Source organism: Aulonocara stuartgranti, assembly GCF_965226115.1.
Source record: "Aulonocara stuartgranti genome assembly, chromosome: 23".
NCBI lineage: Eukaryota > Metazoa > Chordata > Actinopteri > Cichliformes > Cichlidae > Aulonocara > Aulonocara stuartgranti.
The window spans coordinates 29519002-29541061 of NC_138958.1; the positions used below are offsets into that span (position 1 = coordinate 29519002).

At 40.5% G+C, this 22060-nt stretch overlaps 1 protein-coding gene across 1 annotated transcript in view; it reads left to right on the plus strand.

Moving 5' to 3' along the window:
* The window catches only part of LOC309701184 (FERM, ARHGEF and pleckstrin domain-containing protein 1-like), a 69932-nt gene that overhangs the window by 6422 nt on the left and 41450 nt on the right, over positions 1–22060 (plus strand). Inside the window, exon 2 of the mRNA XM_082525237.1 lies at positions 3317–3544. Within this exon, the coding sequence (XP_082381363.1) occupies positions 3371–3544 (174 nt within the window). The 5' untranslated portion in view covers positions 3317–3370. The remainder of the gene's footprint in view (positions 1–3316; positions 3545–22060) is intronic.

Below are 22060 nucleotides of genomic sequence, written 5' to 3' on the forward strand. Positions count from 1 at the left end.
TCCATGTATAATTCTCCCAGGCTCTAAAGAGGAGATGATGAAATCCCAGCTTCCAAATTCCCTCTTTCTAGATTTAATTGGTGGTGAATTTGATTGTCAGTTTAACATGTAGTGTGTTATTATCAAGGTTCCGATTTCTTTTATGATGGTGAAGTCATTGAAATCATTCATGGAAGAATCTGTATTATTTTTATTTTAGTTCCCAGTAGATTCCTTATGTGAGCTTTTCTTTAAAAGACTGAAGACATGCAGACAACAAATCAGCTCTGCTGCCTGCAGAATATCAGCTGGGCAATTGATACGTCATTGTCAGTGAATTATTAGAGCTATAAAACTGGTTTTTGACTTGGGTAATACAGGGAGCTTTAAGTTTGTAGTTTTAAAATATGTAACATTGTTTTGTCAAGCAGGACAGTGGCATGTAAGTTTTACTATAGCTTAAAGGAAGGTGTTGGTCACTGTCTCAGTGCTTCCAGCCGTTACAGCTACCAGTGAACAACTGCATGGCACTTTCATTTCATTGCAGAAGTGGTTGACAGAAACAAAGGAGTGTTCCCACTGGTGTAATGAGTAACTTGAATGTCAGATCCCTTTTTATTGTCAGGTCACTTCCTTGGTACGTCTCCAGTTTCAGGTTTTGTGACTGAGGTGTAGAGAAGCAGTAACCTGTGTGTTCATGTGAAGGGATTACTAAGGATGGTGCTGTTTTTTTGTTTTTCTTTTCTATTGCAGTGTGGTGTTATTAGCCTGGTTATTTCTGTGGGGAAAAAAAATCACCTCAACTGTTCTGGGGTCAATTTTGAAATAAAGGTTTGATAAGGTTTGAATGATCATGAAAGAAATAAGACAGATGTCGAAGTTTCTTTATTTTGACCAACAGTTCAAAATGTTAAGATGTGGCAGCCAAAGTAGGAAGTGCCACTAACTGTAGTTCCTCTAGTGCCCATTTGAGGCCGTTTCCCCATAGGGTCCCATGTTAAAATACCGGCTTTACAGAATACAGCAACTAATACAGCCCTCTACAACCAACTTATCCCTTTGTTACATCTGTGCGAAGTCTAAGTTTTCTTATAACTCAGCTGTTGAAGCTTAAAGTTTGGGGCCTTTCTGCTTTGACTGACAGGAACCATAATAGCCCTATTCAGAGGACTAGTACTTATTCGAACTGAGTGTACTTGGTTTCAGTCGTTTTCCATTATGATTGAGTACACCCTAATGTGCATGGATGGGGTCATTATCGAACATGGCTGAAAGTCCATTTCAGTCAGTGTATGTGGCACAAACACAACACAACAATGTAGGACATCAATGTTATACCTGCTGCTCAGTGTATGGCTTTTTGTTGACTTGTTGACATCATATTTTTAGAGCATTTCAGATCGCTTGGAACCCCGGCCAAGTAGGTGCTAAAAACGGACCTGGTCCCAGGTACTACCACCTAATAGAAAACCCTAAAAGGCTAATCGAGTCCAGCCAAGTACTTAATAGTGGAAAAGGGTTATAATACCATTACAGACAGCTGCAACAGGTGTTGTTAGACTAACTCGATTCACTTACCTGGATTTCTCAACCACATCTGTGATGCTGGTGCCTTTTTGTAACATTTTTATTGTGGTTTATTGCAAAAACTATGACTGTGCTTTTGTGAATAACATTCAAGGATTTTGTCTGCATACCTTGCTTGCCTAAATATTTTGACATCTGGCTCAAAAAATTCACTCAACCTGTACTTTATCCCCAAACTAGATACTCGTCACAGTGGCTTCACCACAGTGTCCTGTCCTCGTAAAACCACAAATTATACATCAGTTTGATTCTCCAGATTTGGGCAAAGGAAAGCTGTATTTTTCAGGCACATTTATAGGAGTCTTTGGAACAGGACAGCTCCCATCAAGCCTATGACACACTGTATTTGCTCTTGAATTATGGGCCCGGCATTGGAAGTGGTGAATGAAGCTCACATAGTTGGGGTGGATGTTTGCCATGGTGGAGTCTCCCTGCTAACTGCACCACTCAAATATTTACAACAAACTGAGTTGTTGGTGAAAAGGAAACAACAGATTTGATTTGATTTTTTCCACTGCAGCTTAGTGGATGACTCATAGTTTACAGTCACACTACATCTGTTGTGTGATAATAATGATCAATTATGTTGACCTTGAACAAGAAGCTGTGTTTTCTAAATGATGTTTACTACTGGGTTAGAAGTGGACATTGATGTCATGATTTATTGACAAGAAATGCCTCTGTACATGATCTCTCTCTTTTTTTTTAATATTTAATTTTTCTCCAGACACAAACCTCAAAGTCTGCTGAGCATTGCTGGAAACGCTGGATAATTGATCCTGTGTGTTAGTGTGTCAGGGCAGCGCAGCACTGTGTTACCCTCGTCCTTTGCCCCCCACCCTGACTGTCTTCTAAAACATTCCTCAGCTGTGATATCACCAGCAGTCCTGAGGGGTTATTTACTGTCTGAGGTTGAGGTTTATCAAGTGTGGGATGGAGGTGGGGGTGTTGTGTAATTGAATGAAAGCAAAGGGGGTGAGGGGCACAGATTGAGTGTCTTTGTGCGTTCTCAGACCGTATCTCATCTGCCCTACTTGTGACGCTTTATTCAAGTCTGAACTGGCCTTAAACAGAGCTCTGTGACTAGCTCATAGGAAATCCCAACTTCATGCTCTGCAGCTGGGTTACATGAGTGTCTAGCTAGGTGTGAGCAAGTCTGTCTGATTCTGTCTGAAGTTTATGCTATGTATGCACTCATTTCATCACTATAGTCAATAAATAAATAAAGCTCATCACTAAAGAACTCAGATTAAATGTCTTTTGGTTTGTACATTGGGTAAGACCAATTTAAAGCAAAGATTGGATAAATATGGGAAGACATTTCACACATTTCTTGAAGTAATTAAACTTTGGAGTTTCTCTCCAAGCAAAGTGCCACAAAAGAACCTCTTACTCCCTTTCTTTTCTTTTCTTTTCTTTTCTTTTTAAATAAGGTGCACAGGTCCTTTATTTTCATGTTTCAAGAATAACCTCCAGTTATTCAAGAGATCTCTCAGGTTTGCATTAATGCAGTTTGGCCTGTGTTTCTTTAAATGCTAATGACGTTTTTAGTCCTTCAGACACCCACAAAAGGGATTTAGAATTCCTATAAAAGCAGTATCAGGATGCCTTTTAAGGAAATTGTGCATGCAGATTTACTAACACACAGGATGTGATGCAACTGTACTGTTTATAGTGAGGGCCCAAAGCATACAAAGAGACAAACTCCAATCCCACATTTTCAGAAAATTCTCTTTTCTTTCTCCACTAGACGTGAACAGAGGTCCCTGCAGCTCGATAGCCTCTTACTGTAAGGTCTGTCATCATGGTCGAACCAGCCGACAGGTCGTCCACAGCCGGGCAGAGGCTGGGTGCTCCTGAAAGCTTTGGAGTGTCCACCCTAGAGCCAGGTCTGCGCCCTCCTGCCCAGCCTCCAGGACGCCAAGTCTCCATGAGGGTGCAGATGCTTGATGACACACAGGAAGTCTTCCAAATATCGGTGAGTAACATAATGTTGGATTATTGCAGGCATACTTTAGTGATCCAGAGGGATTTAAAATAAACATGTGGGAAGTGAAGAGTGGATGTGTGAGGTTTGCACACATCTTACTGTCCATGAAAATATCCACAGCAGTGGTTGTGATGGGAGTAAAACAGGTGTTCAGCTTGGTAGAACCTTCTTGTGTGTTGTTATTGCAAATAAGCAGTGCATGAGTTTAGTTTCTTTCCATTAACCCATCAAATTTCCATATTTGTGTTTGTTTGTTTGTTTGTTTGTTTTTGTTGTTTTGCTTTTTAAAATATTTACATGCTTTCATTTCATTTGGTAAATGGACTGGGACTTACACTTTTCACTACAAGCAACATTCACTCATGGATGGATGACTTGAGAGCAAGTCTGGGTTCAATATCAAGATGAGGGATACTTCAGTTGTATTGGCCCTGTTGGTTGGCGATCCACTGGCATTTCACTATTGCATTTCACGATAACTGTGTAACTGTCTGTGCTGCTCTGTACTTGGTGGAGGATGTGCTTCCAAAGCGCCCCTTTAGTTTATTTATTACCTAAGAGCCTGTTATAAAACCATCGCTGCTCTTGGGTAGCACAAAAGCCTCAAAGAATAAACCTGTGCTTCTGTTCAGAATGTGCAAAATGACTTTCATAGTCTTTTTTAGATTTTTGGCATCACGAAAAGGAAGCATTTGCAGAGTGACATTATTGCCTTCAATGTTCAGATAAGATATTGGTTTGTTTCCTTAAGCCTCTCTCCATTTTCTCTTCATCTAAGCATGTGTTTGTCATTTATTTATTACCCTCTTGCTAAACTGTCACTTTATTAACTGATACAAGCAGAAAAGGAGGGTAAAATATTAAACTATTTTTCCACAGTCCCCATGGAATTCATCACCAGTTTTTGCTCCATAGAGATGGTTCATTTTGTTCCATCCACCTTGAGTCTTATCTTCAATCTCCACTTCCTTGTGATACACGGGAAGTGGGACAGAAGCCAGCTTCCTGTCCGAGCACACCACACCTACAGACTCCTGTTTTGGCTTTGCAGACAGAGGCAGACTTTATTCTGGTTTTTTTGACTACTTCCCAGCAGCTTGTGTTTTTCTAAACACTAAGCCTGCTCCCCTTTTTATAAAAAGATTGCTGTTATGGCATGTGTATATGTAGTAAGCAGTCCTGCATTTGTCCTGTGTTCCTAAGTTTTCATTTTCTTCTTCTTTGCTTTTATTTAGCCTTAAGCCTCCCTCTTCTGTCATTTACTCCATCATAAACATACATAACTGTATATTACTGTAGCCAGTATTCACCCTGCTTCATAAATATTTGCATGTGTTTTGAATCTCCTTGTTAGCTTGAGTATGTCATGCGCGTCTACTTGTGCTCCCTGACTTCCTAATGTTTTGTTTTTTTTTCTTTTAAAGGCGTCCTTTGAGAGGCGGCACAGACAGCAGTTTTAATCACATTGCTGCTGCTGTGGTACTGTGGTATGTCATCTCAGGGTGGGCGTATCCTCGAATTTCAGAATTAATGTCTGCTGCAGGCTGACACAGAGTTTGGTTTCAAGCCTTCCTTGGTGATTTGCATGTCTTTAAAAAAAAAACAGCTGCTGTATTTTCAGCTTCAGATTTAGGGAGTCTTTGTGATGATAATCAAGAGAGAATCCAGAAAGAATCACTGTCTCAGCTGGCTTCTCGAACATTCAGAGCTGCTGGTCTGTGGGGCTGTAATTGGTCCTCATGAAATGGCCAAGAATGCATGCGGTTGTTGGAGTGAAAGTGCCTCAGGATGTGTTTGAGTGGATGATTGGACAGTTTGACAGTGGCCTGGGATCTGGTGTCTGTGAGGGGATGTCATCTGTGTGTGAATACTACTAAATTGATGTCTCCACAAACTGATGTTCTCCACAAAGCAGCAGCCCTCTTCATATCAGGGAGCTCTTTTCTCTATCTATTTCTGTCCTCAACTCCTTTCACAGCCTCTCACACACGTATGAGTTGGTCTGTCTCTCTGGACCCTGTTTCAGCTTCACTCTTTACACCACAGGAGAGCAGAAGTATCAGGTGAAAACAGCAGCATGAAACTAAAATAGTAATATTTTTTATGTATTTATTTATTTATTTATTTTTATTTTTCGTTGCTGTTTTAAAAGCCAAATGTAATAAAAGATGAACTAGAAGGAGAGAAGCGAGAACAGAGCAGAGAAACATGGAACATGGGAAGTGAACCAACCAAATTAATGACAGTTGTTTTCAGTGCTTCTTACAAATTTGGTGAAATAATGGGGACATTGTCTATTGAGCCTGACTCACCTAATCTGTTTTTTCCTGTTACAATAGCCTCCAGTGTATTTGTGCAGTAGGTGCAGTCGAATGTGTGAATCAGGAGATAAGCCTGCAGCTTTCACTAGCATTGGCACTTGACTGGGCATTTTTTCACTGCAGTGGAGGTAAAGTAGAAGGGTAGCTCATTAACCACCTTGTTATCAGCAAACCTCAGGCTGCTGCAGGAGAGGGGCAATAAATATTAAAAATACATTTAATTTTAGTATTTATTTTTTTTTAGCACATGAAGAACAATGCAGACATACCATAGTGTTGTTGTAATGTTGACTAAAGCTTTTTGGGGTTGATTTCTTGAATTTGTTCTTTGTTTTAAACCACTTTTGAGACCAATTACAAGGAAATGAAGATATTTCTCCAAAATCAAGGGATAGTTAGGAGTGCACATTAATTCAGCCTGTTTAAACAAGTCTTCTGCAGGCTGAAATGCCAAACCTGCACTCAAAGCAAATCTGATTTTTGCATACTAAATGAAAATAGATCCTGTGCAGTGTTTTCATATAGATAAGTTTCAGCTAGGTTGTGTTTAGAGGACATAGTGCTTCTGTCTGTTTTCTGGGCTTCAAACGGCAGTTGCTCCAGTACTATGTTTACAATATAAAAATCACTATCTGCAGCACATGTAGCAGAGTAGCATCACAGCTGTGCTGATTGCAGTCACGCTCTATAATCAGTCTTCCTGAAGAAATATGGATTTGGTTAATGTGCAGTCTCAAGATTATCATAAAATGTGCATTTACAAGAACCACAATAATGATTATATTTTTAGCAGGTCTTGGCTAGCTATTAATTGGAAGGCTAACTGTATGGGCCTATCACTTTCTTCAGTTTGAAGCTGCACATATTGAGAAGCTTTGCACATGTTTTGATCAATATTAGCAGTAGCTTTTTGCATCAGTTAAAACAGTAGAGCACAAATTATTCATTTAACAGGGATCTGTCACATGAAGGTGACTCGAGGCATTTGGCTGTGTCGACCCTTTGTTCCCTTCACTTCCACTAAGATAAATGCCTGATTCATCCAGTTACATCAAAGCGGTTTAGTCGTTAACTATCTTGCTATCTACACAAATTGTGTGGCACAGAGAATTATGAGGAAAAACATGACCAGTTGCAGGAATGTTTCACTTTATTGCAATAGTAGACGTTGTAAGCAGTGTAGGAAACTTTCTGTTTGTATGAAATCTCAACAAAGCGCAAATATGTATCAGAGTTTTGATGCTGTTGCTTGTTATTGCGGCCAAGGCAAGCAAGAAAGAATGGCTGATGATGACCTCACTGCTCTATATTTCCTGCAGCATCCAAGGACAACTTCCCCTCTGAGTGGTTTTGCCATAGCAGTGTTGGCAAACCACAAATTCTGAGTTTTCCTTCTTTGTTGATTCTTACCTTAACATCAGTCTTAGGCTTGAGTTAGCCTTTTTGTAAGATGTATAATTCGTTTAGCTTTAATCAGTCTAACCCACATTAGAGTAATATAAGAACAAAATTCAGACTGGTTTAATCCCACAGGCCACATCTTTTTGTGAAGCCGACCCCAGAATTTTGTTCTACAGACCAGGACAAATAAATTGGTTTGTCATGGAAAATAAATTTAGGACTTCAGACATGGGGAAGATTTAGAGTGTATGTACAGCAGGGGTCAACAAAAAACCCCCACTGAAAATGGACTACTGTGACATCTTTATTTTATAAACACACATTTCTAAGATCAGAGCCATGTTCTTAATATGAGCCTCTGTCTTTCATGCTCAACTGTCTGTGATTCCTATGATATTTCTGGTGTTCATGAAGCTGTATCCTCAGGCTTTCAGTCTGGAGTCTGTTCAGGACCATGAACAGACTCTGTCTCTCAGATTTCCCGTGAGAGCTAATGTCGAATCCATTAGATCCAAAGAAGACCTTGCAGAGTTTTTAACTGCACTCTGCTGTTCAGAGGGAAAGAGATGAAATTTCATTAAAAACTTCTCCTGAAATCACGACAGACTGGGCAGATCATCTTGTGCGTTCAGCACTTTGTTTACTGATAGTTAACATTTTATTATTTATATCTATCAGCCTTTTTCTTTGAGCTGATCTTTGGAAATGTATATTATTTGAGTGTACACCACATTAATAAAACATCATGACATGACATGACGTAGGCACACACTGCATTAGTGACCACTGAGGCTACACACACACACGCACATACACAGAGGCACAGACACACTCAGTCTTCATTATTAATGTGTAAAAGAGGCAGAGATGGAGGTAGTGGTAGAGGTCACGCCCAGCTGGTTAATAATTAAAGGTAGACAGGATGTGTGTCTGTGTTTTTGTTTGCATACATGCTGAATGGAGCATAAACTAACAGTATAGCTTTCAACACAGACAATTTCAAGCATGCACAAAGGTTTAAACTTTTGACCTACTCCTCTGATTGTTTTCTTGCATGGCATTAACAGACTTTGCTGTGTGACTCACAAGTAAAACCGTTTCACATTCTCAACAGGCCACAGCATCCGTTATTAAGGGGAAGCAAAATAACCTACATACCAAAATCTGCAATAGCAACGATAATCAATAAGACCAGTGTATTACTCGTTATTTTGTGTTTTTCCTTTTTTCTTTTTTCTTTTAGTAAGGTCAGCTTTGACCTTGGGTGCTAACAACGAAGGTCAAGGTATTTAGCCAACCTAAGTACTCATGTCCCCCGAAGGTTAGTAAGTTGTTTTAAAGTCTGAAGACGATACAAAAAAAATTGTGGGTAATTGAAAGTTTTCACAGATTTTTCACATTTGGTGTGACCTGATTTTTCACCTAATTAAAACAGCTCGAGCTACCATCACACAAAATTTAAAAATGATATGTGGATGCTAGACTGCTAACAAACACATAAACAAACATAGTGGATTACATACTCCCTTCCTTCGGAGGGAGAAAATTTTATGAATTTTAAAGTATACTACCACCTTAAAGGATGCTATAGAAGCATTGCATTTATCTTACTAATGAGCTTTTCTTTTGAACAAAAATTCAGCCCGTCCATTCCTGTGCACCACAGGACTCTATTGTTGTCTGAAAAACACATTATTTTCATTTCTTTTTTTCACATTTCAGTCTCACCTACAACAGCCTGCTGATGGAAATGACCACCGGAACACCGTTATTAATCCATAGCTCAAAATAATCCCCAACAAATGCTCTGTTTGTTCTTCCTCACGTACCAGTTTCCTCCCAGTTTCCAAACCCCACAAAGGCCAGTTTAGCCGCATAGATTGAATTTATATCTCTGTTCATTATAAACAGCCAGGTTCGGGGAAACTCAGGTGTGCACTGTAATGGAAGATTAAGAGGGTGAGGTATGGTGATGATGGAACGGGTACAGCAGGCTTAACCTGAACAGGTTATTTTCAGAGTTAAAGATTAACACCAACTGTTAAAAGGTGCTTTTTTTTTTTTTCTTCCTGAAAATTTCTCCTGAGTTACAGATTATTGGTATTAATCAATAAAATTGTTTAGTAATGCTAAAAGGATTTCCACATATTCTTTTAGTAGGGGACAGTTTGAGTCCAGTTTTCTTAAAATCACATTTAAGGGCTCTAATGTCAGCTGTCACGTTAGACATAAACCATATTCAGAGTGGTAAGTAGGCACATTTACTTATAGATTTAAAAGACTAAATGGCCTGTAATTGTATAGCACTTTATTAGTCCCTAAGGACCCCAAAGCGCTTTGCACAACCAGTCATCCACCCATCCACACACACATTCAGTGTTTGTAGCCCTAACACTTTATGACCAGGTCTTCTAACATAGATGGTCCTTTCTCGGCTTGCCTTAGAGTCTGTGACTTTTATGTGACCGCACTTAGACGTATGAAGAAAACCTGGGTTAAAGAAAACTGCTGACCACTGATTGGTATGTTAGGCCGGTCCATACTATATACACACAGTTGTGTGTATATAGTATGCTTTTCTTTCTTTTTTTTCAGCCTATTGTTTTGTACATTTAGCTACAGTTTGGACATACCTTACTCCCTTGGGGTCCTCGATGATGGCACCTGCAGCTGGTCCCTTTATTTGCCAGACATCTGCAGTGCTTTCACACTTGAGCTCTCTGCATTATGTTGAAAAATATGAGGTCTATCTCTGTTATGCCTGTCCCCTGTGGACCCACCCTCACTAAGAAATATCATTGGCTCATATGATGCCTTTAATGCCTCAGGTGGTTTAGGCCTACACATATGGAGCCACATGTGGCCTCCTGGAGCTTTCACTCCTACATCCCATTTGAGTCCATCTCAGACGATTTAATAGGGAGTTTGCAAAAAATCCCTTTTACCTGTTGATTAGTGGTTTCTGTTTGCTTGTATTGTCTTGTCTAGCATGATGCTTGCTTGAACGTAATCCCTGTAAGTATTTCCAGTATAGCCACATTAAACCAGACTTTAGGTTTCTTTATTAACGATGGCATGAATGAGAGGATGGTGGAGTATTTTGAACGTGCTCTGTCGCAATATGCAGTCTATAAAGGTTTTTGTTGCATGATTGGATTGTGGCTTTATGATCTGTGTCAGCTCCTGACCTTATGTGAGTGTTTGTTTTTTGTCTAAAAAGAGAGCTGGGGAAAGATACAGGACTCTGGGGGGGATGGTTATGAGGATTAGGATGATGGAAGAATAGACCACATAATTTGATAGACTAGCAGTCCCCCAAGGCCTGTGATAAATGAGCTACAAGTCCCCCGCCAAATTATGCAGGAACGCACACAGACTCACTCCTTAGCTCCAGAGTTAAGCTGTTGACATTTCAAATGGATGGCCTTTGTTTTGTCGGTGTCCACTGTCTTGGAATTGAAAGAGTCATGTTAAAGGAACCAGTATAAAAGGACAGATCTGAAAAGGCAGAACGAACAAGAAAATTACTTAAAATGACAGTAACACTGTGGCAAGTTGAATTTTCCCTGTTACTGGTTTGGATGCATGTATCATAATCATTTTAAAGGGGGCCTATTATGCTGATTTCCAGCTCCATTATTTTATTATTGGACTCTAGTGGAGTCATTTTGCATCATTCACAGTTTAAATGATCCTTATTCATCTTGTGCTGGACCTTGGTGCAGCTCCTCAGTTCATCCACTGTCTGAAAGAAAGTTTCTTCTGATTGGCTGCCAGTCAGTAACAGAATTACTGACCAGCATGTGGGTGGGGCTTCTGTGCTTTAGTTGACCATATTAAGGATATCCTCTTTTTTTTTGACATCATACATGTACAAGAGTAGAAAAAACTGCCTGTTACCAAGTGTTTAGAGCAGTCTGAGGCCTGAGCTTTAGACCCACAGGAATTATTGTTGCATTTCCTGATCTTAAAATGACATTCCACTACTGTAACAGGTCCACTTTAAGGACACTGCTTTGGTATCATGTGGCCAAAAACCTTAAAAATCCTGACCTTGCTACTCAGCTAAGAACATCTTTGTGGATTGATTGTGGTTCTTCCCTCCTCAATAACAGGAATGACTGCCTCATTGTTGCACTTCCAGCACGCAGACCTTGGCTATTTGGCCCTAAGAAGAGGAAATTAGTTTTAATGTAGCCTTCCTTTAGTGCATTACTATTCAGAGAACCAGACAGTTAAAATATTGTGCAGTGCCAGATATTTTTAAACTCTGGGTTGCCCAGCGGCATGGTTTTTTTTATTTTCTTTTTATTTCATTTTTAATTTAATTTTCTTTTATTTGTGTGGGTCTGTATGTCTTCTTCTGCACTGTTTTACCCCAAAGCACATTTTAACCCTGCTAAAAGTCATTTAGAGGGAGAGAGTGATAAGAGATGAGAAAATGGGTTTTAGAATTTGGAGCCAAACTCTACTCATGTGTCTTTATGTCTTTTAAAGTTGGCAGATCTTCTGGCAGTAGTTTAAATGTGTAGGTGAAACCAAAGTAAGGTAATGGTTAAAGACGGTTCTTCTCTTCTCTTCTCTTCTCAATAATCTCTTTCTTTCTGGCTTTTTTGGAGCACTTACAGAAATAACTGTACCTTTGGCAGGTCTCATTCGTCATTATAGACAGAAACGTGTGCGTGGGTGTGTGCGCGCATGTGTGTGTGTGTCGCTAGTCCTTGCCTAATCTACCATTGTAACATATTAAATCTATAATGATACTGGTTTCCTGGGCCACCCTAAACCATGTTTTATGGACTTACTATTTGACTTCACGGGCATATGCGCACGTGTGCATGCTACCACCCACCCTGTGGTTCAGTCGCCTAAGATTGACAGTAAAATAATAAAAGTAAATATTTGATTAGATTTGGGGTTGTGATATCCTCCTTTTAATGACTATGGCACAGATGGGAGCAAGAAATGAATTTGATTAAATAATATCATGACCACAGTGGTACATGGATTAGCATTATGTGTGATGTGTAGCCCTGAAATTGACCATCGACTGCACTCTTTCTCTGCATCGTCTAGTTTCCAAAAACTGAAATAAATGCAATCAGATTTTGACGGGGCAATATGAAAGATGTTGTGGTAGTGCCTGTGAAAGCTACTGAAGCAACTTGCATCATGATGTACACATATCTATGTCAATACTGTCTCAAATGGTACTTGCCTGCAATATCATTAGCTATCTAACATGCCTGATAAGGTGTGCCAGCATGGCCTCCATCATCAAAATGTGAAGGTGTGGCAAGAGAGGGAGTCTAAAAAAGAAACCTGTAGCCTGCAGGCTTGTTTCATCTTGTTTGATAAGAAGAAATCAAGCAGAATCAAAGAGTGCACACAAGTAAAATATCCCTGGGCAGTACTTCTTCTCATATTGAGCTGACACTGCCATGACTCACAATCCCATCTCGAGGTACCAAGTGTTGTTTTAAGAGGATAAAGGCAGATGCCAGCTTGACAGCATGGTAACTTCTGAGACTGTGTAAGCCCCGGATAGCATGTTAAATTTCATTACAGCACAGTTAGAAATCAAGTGAAAAAGTATGTCTTGTTTGGAAGTGTTACCAAGAGAAAGCCTTTTCTCTCCACAAAGAACATGACAGGATGTGCGGTGGTGAAGGGGTGATGATTTGGGCTTGTTTGGCAATGACAGACACTGGGCACCTTGCAGCCATTAAGTTGACCATGAACTCCTCTGTATACTAAAGTATTCTAGAAGCAAATGTGAGGCCATTAGTCCAACACCTAAAAATTGGCCCAAACTGGGTCATGTACCAGCACAGTGATTCTAAATTAATCAACCAAATACATAGACATCTACAACAAGAGTTCCTTCACATTCTTTTTGTAATTTAGGTTAATTTGTAATATATTTTTAATTAAATTTTTTTACCAGGTGCTCATTTTTAAGGAGGTAAACTATTGCTGTCTTGAAATATTAGCATGCCATGACTTTTTTTCTACATCCAGTGCTCTGATGGTCTATGGCTAATTGTAGCAGAAAATGGCTCATATGATCTTCACTCAAGTTATTTAGAAAATGGTTTACACTTAATCATAATAAGCACCTGCGGACCACTTATGTGCACCTAAAAAGCTAACCAAAGCAGGGCTTAGCAGAAGGTTAGGATACATATAAAGTGTGAATCTAATACAAATGCATGAGTCTTTTCTGCAATCCACATGAAGTGACCCAAGCTGGGGGAAAATATGGATGCAGCATGCTAGCATGAGTCTCCAACCGAGGAACTGTGCTGTATTATGTAATGGCTGGCATTCACTGTCTCATTCCTGTGGTCAGAGATCTCAAAAAGGGACTTCTGACTGTGGACTGACTTTCCTTTCAGCTTCTTCTTTCTTTCTTTAGCTGTCCCCAGTGTTTAACCAGCTAGGAGAGCAAATGCAGAGAGAGGATCGGTGATGATTCATCTTTTTACAGATGTAAGAAGGTGATAAGATTGTATGTCGACAGTTCTCCCTCTGCTTTCCAGACATTCAGCTTCCGACTTGAGCAAGTAGCTTTGGTAGAACCATGCATTGTGTTATGTTGCTATTAAGGTGGGCTTGTGCACGTGGAGCCACGTGGAAGCATTTAAAACTGCTGAGTTCAAAGAGAGGCCCACAGACGAAGCTGCCCTTGAGCAATGAAGGAGGAAACGAGTGTGTGAGTATACTATTCTACAGTATAGACTCTTTCTGGTGCAGAGACGATCACTGAGAGCTTGTTTCTGAAAGGCAGCGAGATGGGGGTAGAAGGGAATTAAAAAGGGCCCCACTGGGGGACGGAAAGGAGACGTGGTGCTGCACTCACTGTGAGAGACTGCAGCACTGGGAGAGAGAAAGATGAATACAGGCCCACATCCGTCTCCCACAGAAGCCTTTCGCGTTACGCCGACAGCCTCTGAATGAGCGAACACTTTCCTGCACTGCTTGGCTGCAAACGATATCCCCTTTTTTTTTTGGTAATTGGAGTAAATGAAGTCCCCCCGTGATGCACTACTAAAGCCAGTGATGGAAGAGCTGGGCCCCATTTAGGGTAATCACTGCACCCCCCTGCTTCACTGCTGTACAAAACCACCAATTTAGTAGTTTTCCTGGATTGTTTGGAGCAGTGGCCACTGAGGTGGGCTTGTGGTGAAGTTTTCACTGCTGTTTTTACAAGTTCGTCTGGTCATTTTATGTTGCAAAATGGGAGATGAATTATATCCTGTATTTGACGGGGGTTGTGGCATTTTTGATGCTGTAAAAAGTAGCTCCAGTTTGGCATGGTAACACCAGCTGCTAGAAGAAGAAAACACTGGTAGGATTATTGCCAGCAGCTGGCTGACTGGAGGGATGCCAAAACCGATTTGTGGACCTTTTGTTTTATTTCGAAAAATGACTCTGGATGAGATTCTAGAAGGTGTTAAGGGTGACACGTGTTGTTGTTGGACACAGGAGTTTGCTTCAGGGTCTGATTTAATCAATTCAATTCAATTCAATTTTATTTATATAGCGCCAAATCACAACATAAGTCGCCTCAAGGCGCTTCATAGATACAGAGAAAAACCCAACAATCATATGACCCCCTATGAGCAAGCACTTTGGCAACAGTGGGAAGGAAAAACTCCCTTTTAACAGGAAGAAACCTCCGGCAGAACCAGGCTCAGGGAGGGGCGGGGCCATCTGCTGCGACCGGTTGGGGTGAGAGAAGGAAGACAGGATAAAAGACATGCTGTGGAAGAGAGACAGAGGTTAATAACAGATATGATTCAATGCAGAGAGGTCTGTTAATACATAGTGAGTGAGAAAGGTGACTGGAAAGGAAAAACTCAATGCATCATGGGAATCCCTGGCAGCCTACGTCTATTGCAGCATAACTAAGGGAGGATTCAGGGTCACCTGGTCCAGCCCTAACTATATGCTTTAGCAAAAAGGATCAGCCACCAGTCCTGTTTTTCCGAACACAGGAAAAATACAACCTCACATGATGAAGCACAAGTAAAAAAAGTCAGATGTAACTGAACTGAACAAGCTAGACAGGTTTATATGTGTAGACTTATTAGACTATGGGGCTTCTTGTTCTGGCTGTCTATGCTGCTGTAAATCATCACTCAATGATTGAGGGGAATAGTTAACTTGAGTTGAGGTGTCCCCTTGGTGTAGGTCATTAAAAAGTCACCAGTAAAGTAGATTGTGTTGGGGAAGGAGGTTCTGTATTTCAGAGAATAAAACAAGACCCCAGAAAGCAGATCTTGTGGCCAGTTGTCCATAATAAGGGAGCTAAAACCGACTCACAGTGTTTTTTACAGATAACTTCTCTGTTTGCAGAGTGAAATGTGTGCTGGAGCTAAGTGATTCCTCAGTATTACATTCTGGCATGCCGAGAGTTTAGCCTGGAGCTAAAACTCTTCAGTGTCAGCTTCAATATCCTAAATGAGACTTCTCCCCCCTTGCTAAGTGTTAACCATGGCTCCCTCATTATACCTTTCTAAGGCCACAAACCTGCCTCTCTCAATCTCTGTCACAGACCTGGACCAAACCCTGTAACTTCCAGTCCTGAGTCCTTGGACGTTAGTGTGTGTGTGTGTGTGTGTGTGTGTGTGTGTGTGTGTGTGTGTGGGGACTGGGATGTCTTAAAGTGTTGTGAAGGGTTGCTTAATCTCTTTCCTTGCACCCTCCTCGTCTCTGTTGGGACGTTTTCCAGAAGCCTCTGAGGAATTCAATTGCGTCTCCCCTGCTGGGTCCCTGAGCTTCGAGACGTTTGTTTTCTCTGAGAAACTCTGAGAGGAATGCGGCTTGAAATGTGGGGATCGGAGAGTAAAATACGTAGTTGTGGTTTTTACCTCATGCCATCCTTGCTCGCCTTTTCTGTCACTGCTCTCAACCAAGCCATTTTGTCATGTCGAAGTCTCATCATTTGTGCTACGTTTTGTGCAACGTCTGTTATATTTAAACACAAAATTATGAAAGCACTGCTTTTTTCTCTTTTTTTTTTTTTTTTTTTTTTTACGCCTGTAGCCAGAAATATCAAACTTTGTATCCCTGGGCGATTCATCTCATTGGCTTTGACTGTGATGGATTTTTTGATTGAAGTGCTTTTTTTCCCTTTGTTTTCAAATGGATTTAGTGAGCTTTTTGGGGATTTTTATTATATTCATTGACTTTTTGTAATATTGCTTTGCTTTAATAGTGTTTGCAGTGTGGATGCTCATACCACTGCACAAATGTATTTACCACAGGCCTCCGTTAATTATTCTGGTGGGTTTCCACACCCTTTTATTCATTGTATATCAAATTTTTTAGCTATATATGCATGCAAGCGTATACACACACACACACACACACACACACACACACACACACACACACACACAGGCACACACACACACTGGATGAAGATTGCAGAGAGCTCAACAACCCCAGTTGTAATGATGCTTTTGCCTTGAGAAAAAAATAATAGCATTGATTTATTTTTGCCATCTTTGCTTTTTGACTTTGTCTTCTGGGGTAATCAAACTTTGAGTTTTGAAGCTACTATTGATGTTAACAAGAAGAAAATGTACCCTTTTGTTTTCAAGCTTTAATTTATGTGCACACTGAAAGATGGCCACCATTACAAGTGTGCAAAAATGTGTATTTTAGTTAGTTCTTTTAGCAGTAGATCCATAGATTGAAAGGTTGGGCAGATTCCTCAGCAATAAGTGTTTTTATCCTGTGAGGTCTACCCCAGATTATGGTCTGGTTTTTTGTTTTTTTTTTTTGGTTTTGTTTTCTGTTTCACAACATGGACATATTCACCATCATCTATTGTTGTGAAGTCTTGTGTCTTGATTATTTCCACGTGGGGTTTTCGGAGCTAGAAAGTGACCATATTTAGGACTGGTATGTGGAATGTAAATTTCTCTGGTAATATAAGCTAGCTTGGTTAGCAATGTACACCCACAGACGTCACAGATAAATGGCATAAAATTCCATCCATGCAACTTTTTTTTTTTTTTTTTTTTTTTTTTGCCACCTATCTGGGTCCAGATCATAAGAAAAACAACCTAAGAAGAGACGTTCAGACCTGCCTCTACCCATCCACCTCATCCACCACTTCTGGGATGACTGAAGTGTTCCCAAGCCAGGCAAAAGATTTGATCTCTCCAGCTATTCTTCAGTCTACCCCAGGGCCTCCTCCCAGTCTGAAACGCCTCACGTAGGAGGTCAAAAGTGGGGTTTTTTGGGTTGTTTTTTTTTTTTTCTCCACAAAGTTTTCAAACAGTTGCAACATCTCCCCTTTGTATATCTGTATATCTCTGAGTTTCTTTGCTAAAATATCATAAAGCCTCCATTAGCTCCTTTCAGTGTAGCGGACCAGCAGCTTTACTCTGAGCCCCTCCCAAATGACTGAGCTGGTAGCCACAGCAGATGGTAGCAAAGTAGACCAACTAGTAAATCAACATGTTTACTTTTACACTCAACTCAATGTTTTGGTATGTTGTGGGGAAAAATGTCCGCATTACTACAGGTGTTTCACCCTCCCCTCACATGTGAACTAGACAGCAACATACTTAAACTCCTCCACTGGGGGCAGCAAGTCGTTCTCAACCCAGTAGTGGACTCTGCCCATTTCACTCTGAGAACAATACCCTCAGACACAGAAGTGCTAATTTCCATTGACTGATTTACATTTACCAAAAAAATAAGTTTGTGCTTCTTGGGTTGTCTGTTAGAACACTTTGCATAACAACACAAACATGGTCGAGAAGTCTATTCACTTCGCCACAACCACTCATATAACAAGCTAGTTTTATCAAATTTCTTGTATGAGGGACACAGGCTGTAAACCTGCTTACTTCCGCTCTACAATTGGAGTGTATGAGGACTGACTAATACACATTTGCAAATAGCATCATTTTCCAGGCCAATATCTGTATCATAACTGCTCTTTCCAGTTAAATTGTGTTATGACTGTGGGACTCTTTGAATAAAAACACAGTAATGTTAGTTAGCTTGTTTCTATGTTATCATTGAGTTTCTTTGTGGTGCTCCGGAGGATTTTAAGAAGCAGCCCCATTGCAAGATTTAAAGACCTCATTATTGCACAAGGCGTAACACAAATGAACCAACTGCCATACTACGCAAGAAACTAATTGCTTTTTCTTAATGGTACAGCATTGTGCATGTTATTTCCCTCTGCTGTTCAATTTAATTGTCTGCCTCAAGTGCCACACACACACACACACACACACACACACACACACACACACACACACACACACACACACACACACATATATTAATAGTGCATAAAGAGACAAAGCCATGTCTTCCTAGTAGCCCTGTAGGCATTTTCATCAACCCCTCAGCAGGGTTGTTGCCAGTTTGATTTCCTGCAGTGCATTATTGTTACTAGTGACAATGCAGGCAGGTATTCAGCAACATGCTGTTTAATCAGCAGGCCTGTGTGTGTGTGTGTGTGTGTGTGTGTGTGTGTGTGTGTGTGTGTGTGTGTGTGTGTGTGTGTGTGTGGGGGGGGTGCGTGCGTGCGTGGAACCCTTCTGGCCATGATGAAGAACTGGCTGTGACATCTTTCCAGTAGGTTAAGCTACTGATCGTGTGCTGTGGGCAGAGACTGTGCACAACTGGATGTGAAATATGATATATGGAAACTAAATGCTGATACCTGCCATGCAACTGAAAAATTAAACTGAGTACCTTCCAGGTGTAGCTAAAAGGGAGATTTACTTTAGGCATAGCAGTGTAGCAAGAGCTTTAGTGCATCATGTTAAAAATTGACTACCAAGCCTGTGCACTATATTACACATATGTGTCATTGAAGATAAAATAAGAAATTATGGTTCCAGGAACATTCTGAGGGAAAAAATCAGAATTTCTAAGCTTAAAAATAAATTGAATGTGCTAAAATTATAAGAGAAAACTCTAAGTAGGAAAAAAAAAAACTGTGGTTTTTGTCAAGGAACTACATCATTTCACTTTGCAAGGTTGGATCAACCTTGTCATACCACCTTATCAATTTGTGCTTCAATTTGCAATTTGCAAGAAGGACATGCTCAGGAAGACTAGAAAAACACAGCATATAACACTTTCTTTTACACCTCCACCCTTGCATCTTCAATTGTTATTCCTGCTTAATGGTGAGCACCAAGCCTCAGAGCATCAGGTTCTTGATTCAAGTCTCCCGATGGTCCCAGAACTTCCTATGTGACCAACCTCTCATCATTAAACAAAAATATGTACTGGTATGAGAGTGCTTCCTGGAAGTTGCTGACTGTCGCAGGCAAATGCTGGTTGCTCCCAAAACCTCCCTGCCATTGCCTTATTCACTATCAGACTGCATCAATGACAGTAACTTGTCATAAACGCACACCTTTTACTCTCTGAGCTGTAGTAAAGAATACCCAATATGTTGGCATATTGTGCGAAGTAAATAGACACAAAAAGGGCGGTGGGCAGTATGACAACTCGTGTAACTATGTAATTATTGGAACCCTATTCTTTGTCCCTTCCCAAAATGTGCACAGGCCACTAAACATTACATTATCTGGAGCCTTGGGGAACAAACCCAGTCTCATTTGTAATGGTCCCAATAGCTGGTCGGGGGATGGGTTGGACAAAATGCTGGCATGCATACTGGTAGAGAAAGACAGTGTGCAAATAAACACTTTTGGATTCAAACTTCCCTTGAGCATTGGAGTAATTTCTGTGCATGTGCTGTGCTGCATGTTGCTGTAACTCGATCTCTGTTCTCTGTTGTTTCTTTCTTTCTTATTGGTCCACTGATGTGCAGTGAGCAGCATGCTCTGGTATGAAGCCTTTGGAGTTTCATGATAACACCATGAAGAAAAATAAAAAACATACACAGATCATTGCTCAAATATCTGCATGGTATTTGTACTCGGAGCCAGAAAGGAATGTTAGTTGAGGTTCAGGTAATTCTCTCGCACTCTCTATGGGATTTCTCCTTTTTTCCCCCCTCCCTCTGTCATTTTTTTCTTTTCCCTAAAAAAGCTGCTTTTAGAGTAAATTTCACACGAGTACGAGCACAGTTTTTCTCGTTTACCTTTAAAAGCACATAGCTAGATAGATCCCTGCTGGTAATTCATAGCAGGGGCCTGAAGGAAGAAACTGAATAGCTTTGAGGTGTGTTTTGTTTTGTTTTTTCTTTTTTTCTTCCTGGTCTTTCCCCCTGCAAAGCTCTTATCATCACTCTCACCCATCTGGTTTTCATCCCTGTTAACATTAGTCAGACTGCTTCAGACCAGACTAAGACTACATAGAAGAGGAACTTTCAAACATTCCCGTAATTTATGACAGTTTGCCCTGAGTCTTTTTCATTAGTTTCGTGCATATGTGCAATTATGACCTGGATAATGGGAAATCTTCATTTTTAATTTCCGGAAAGCCTGATGAGTTATAAAATGCTATAAATTCCCTTGGCAAGTGTAAATTTAAACCTTCTAAGTAAAGCAGTTGTTCTGCAGACATTACAATTTATCACAGCCAAACAAAACCTGTGTCCATACATTGTTTCTTTCTTTTTTTCCCCCCCTAGGTTTCATAGGTCATTTGCATCAATGGCGCTGTGGGATTCTCTGTAAACCCTCAGCACGCCATGGCAGATGGTGAGAATATTTGCCTTGGCCATGTGTTGCAGGGTATTTTGGGGAAAAAAAAGCTGAAAGAGAGAGTGAAGGGAAAACTGGAGGATAAATAATAAAATCAGCTGGTTTAATGTCTCATAGACTTTCTTTATTGTAAATGAAAGGCTAACTTTAGATTTTAGAGGATCGGGCAGAGAGATACGCATTGGACAGTTAGCTAAAGTCATATTTTAAGCCCTTGGTTATTGGTAACTGGCTGGAGTTGTTAAATTGAGTTGTTTGGGGTTTGGTTGTTTGTTTGCTTGGCTAATTTAGTGATCTGCATCCTTTCTTTGTTCTTTGACTTGCTCCAGGGAACAATAATTTATGCTTTCTTATTAACTTTTAACCTCTAACACAAAGAGAGCTTCAGCCAAGGAGAGACAGTAAAAATAAAAGGAGAGTAAAATTGCACAGAAAAAAAATCTGGTGAAATGTATAGAGGTTTTCTCAGCTATTGGCCTCAAGAGGCTAAAGGACGACTGGATAGGAGAAAAGCGAGCAATTACTTTGATATACCACAGCCCAGTTTAGCCAGACTCTGACCTTGTGGCATGAGAGGAGTCTTGGTTTAAATGCAGCGAGGGAGTGGGAGAGGAAGTGCATTTTAGCTGGCTGATGACTTTGCTGGGTTACAGTGAGGGTGTCTTTTTGGCTGGAAGGCGCACAGACAGGCCTGCTTATTGGCAAGTGTTCCTGATAGGCAGAGAGCCTAACTGAAGTCTGGACACTAGAGAAGTGCTGGAGCGACTCCAGAGGAAATCCAAAAGACACAGAAATAAGTTCCAAGTCCAAGCAACTTTTTTAAAGTTCAAACTACCAAGTTGTAAGTGCCTGCCTTTGGGTTTCAGGTACTTCTTGCTGACTCTAGCCTTGTTTATACTCCTTCACTGAATGGGATTCACCACAATCATCCTGCAAGCAGACCATAATGGATATTTTTATGCTCGGGTGTGACACGCAACCCCCTAACACACATCTTTTATTTTTTATATTTTCTAAGGGGCGGCTCTATAATTTGTGTGTAGTTTGCTGCACAAAAAAGAGCCTGAGTCATCTAAAGAAAGGTAAACAGAAAGAGGAAGCAGTCGGCACACAGCTGC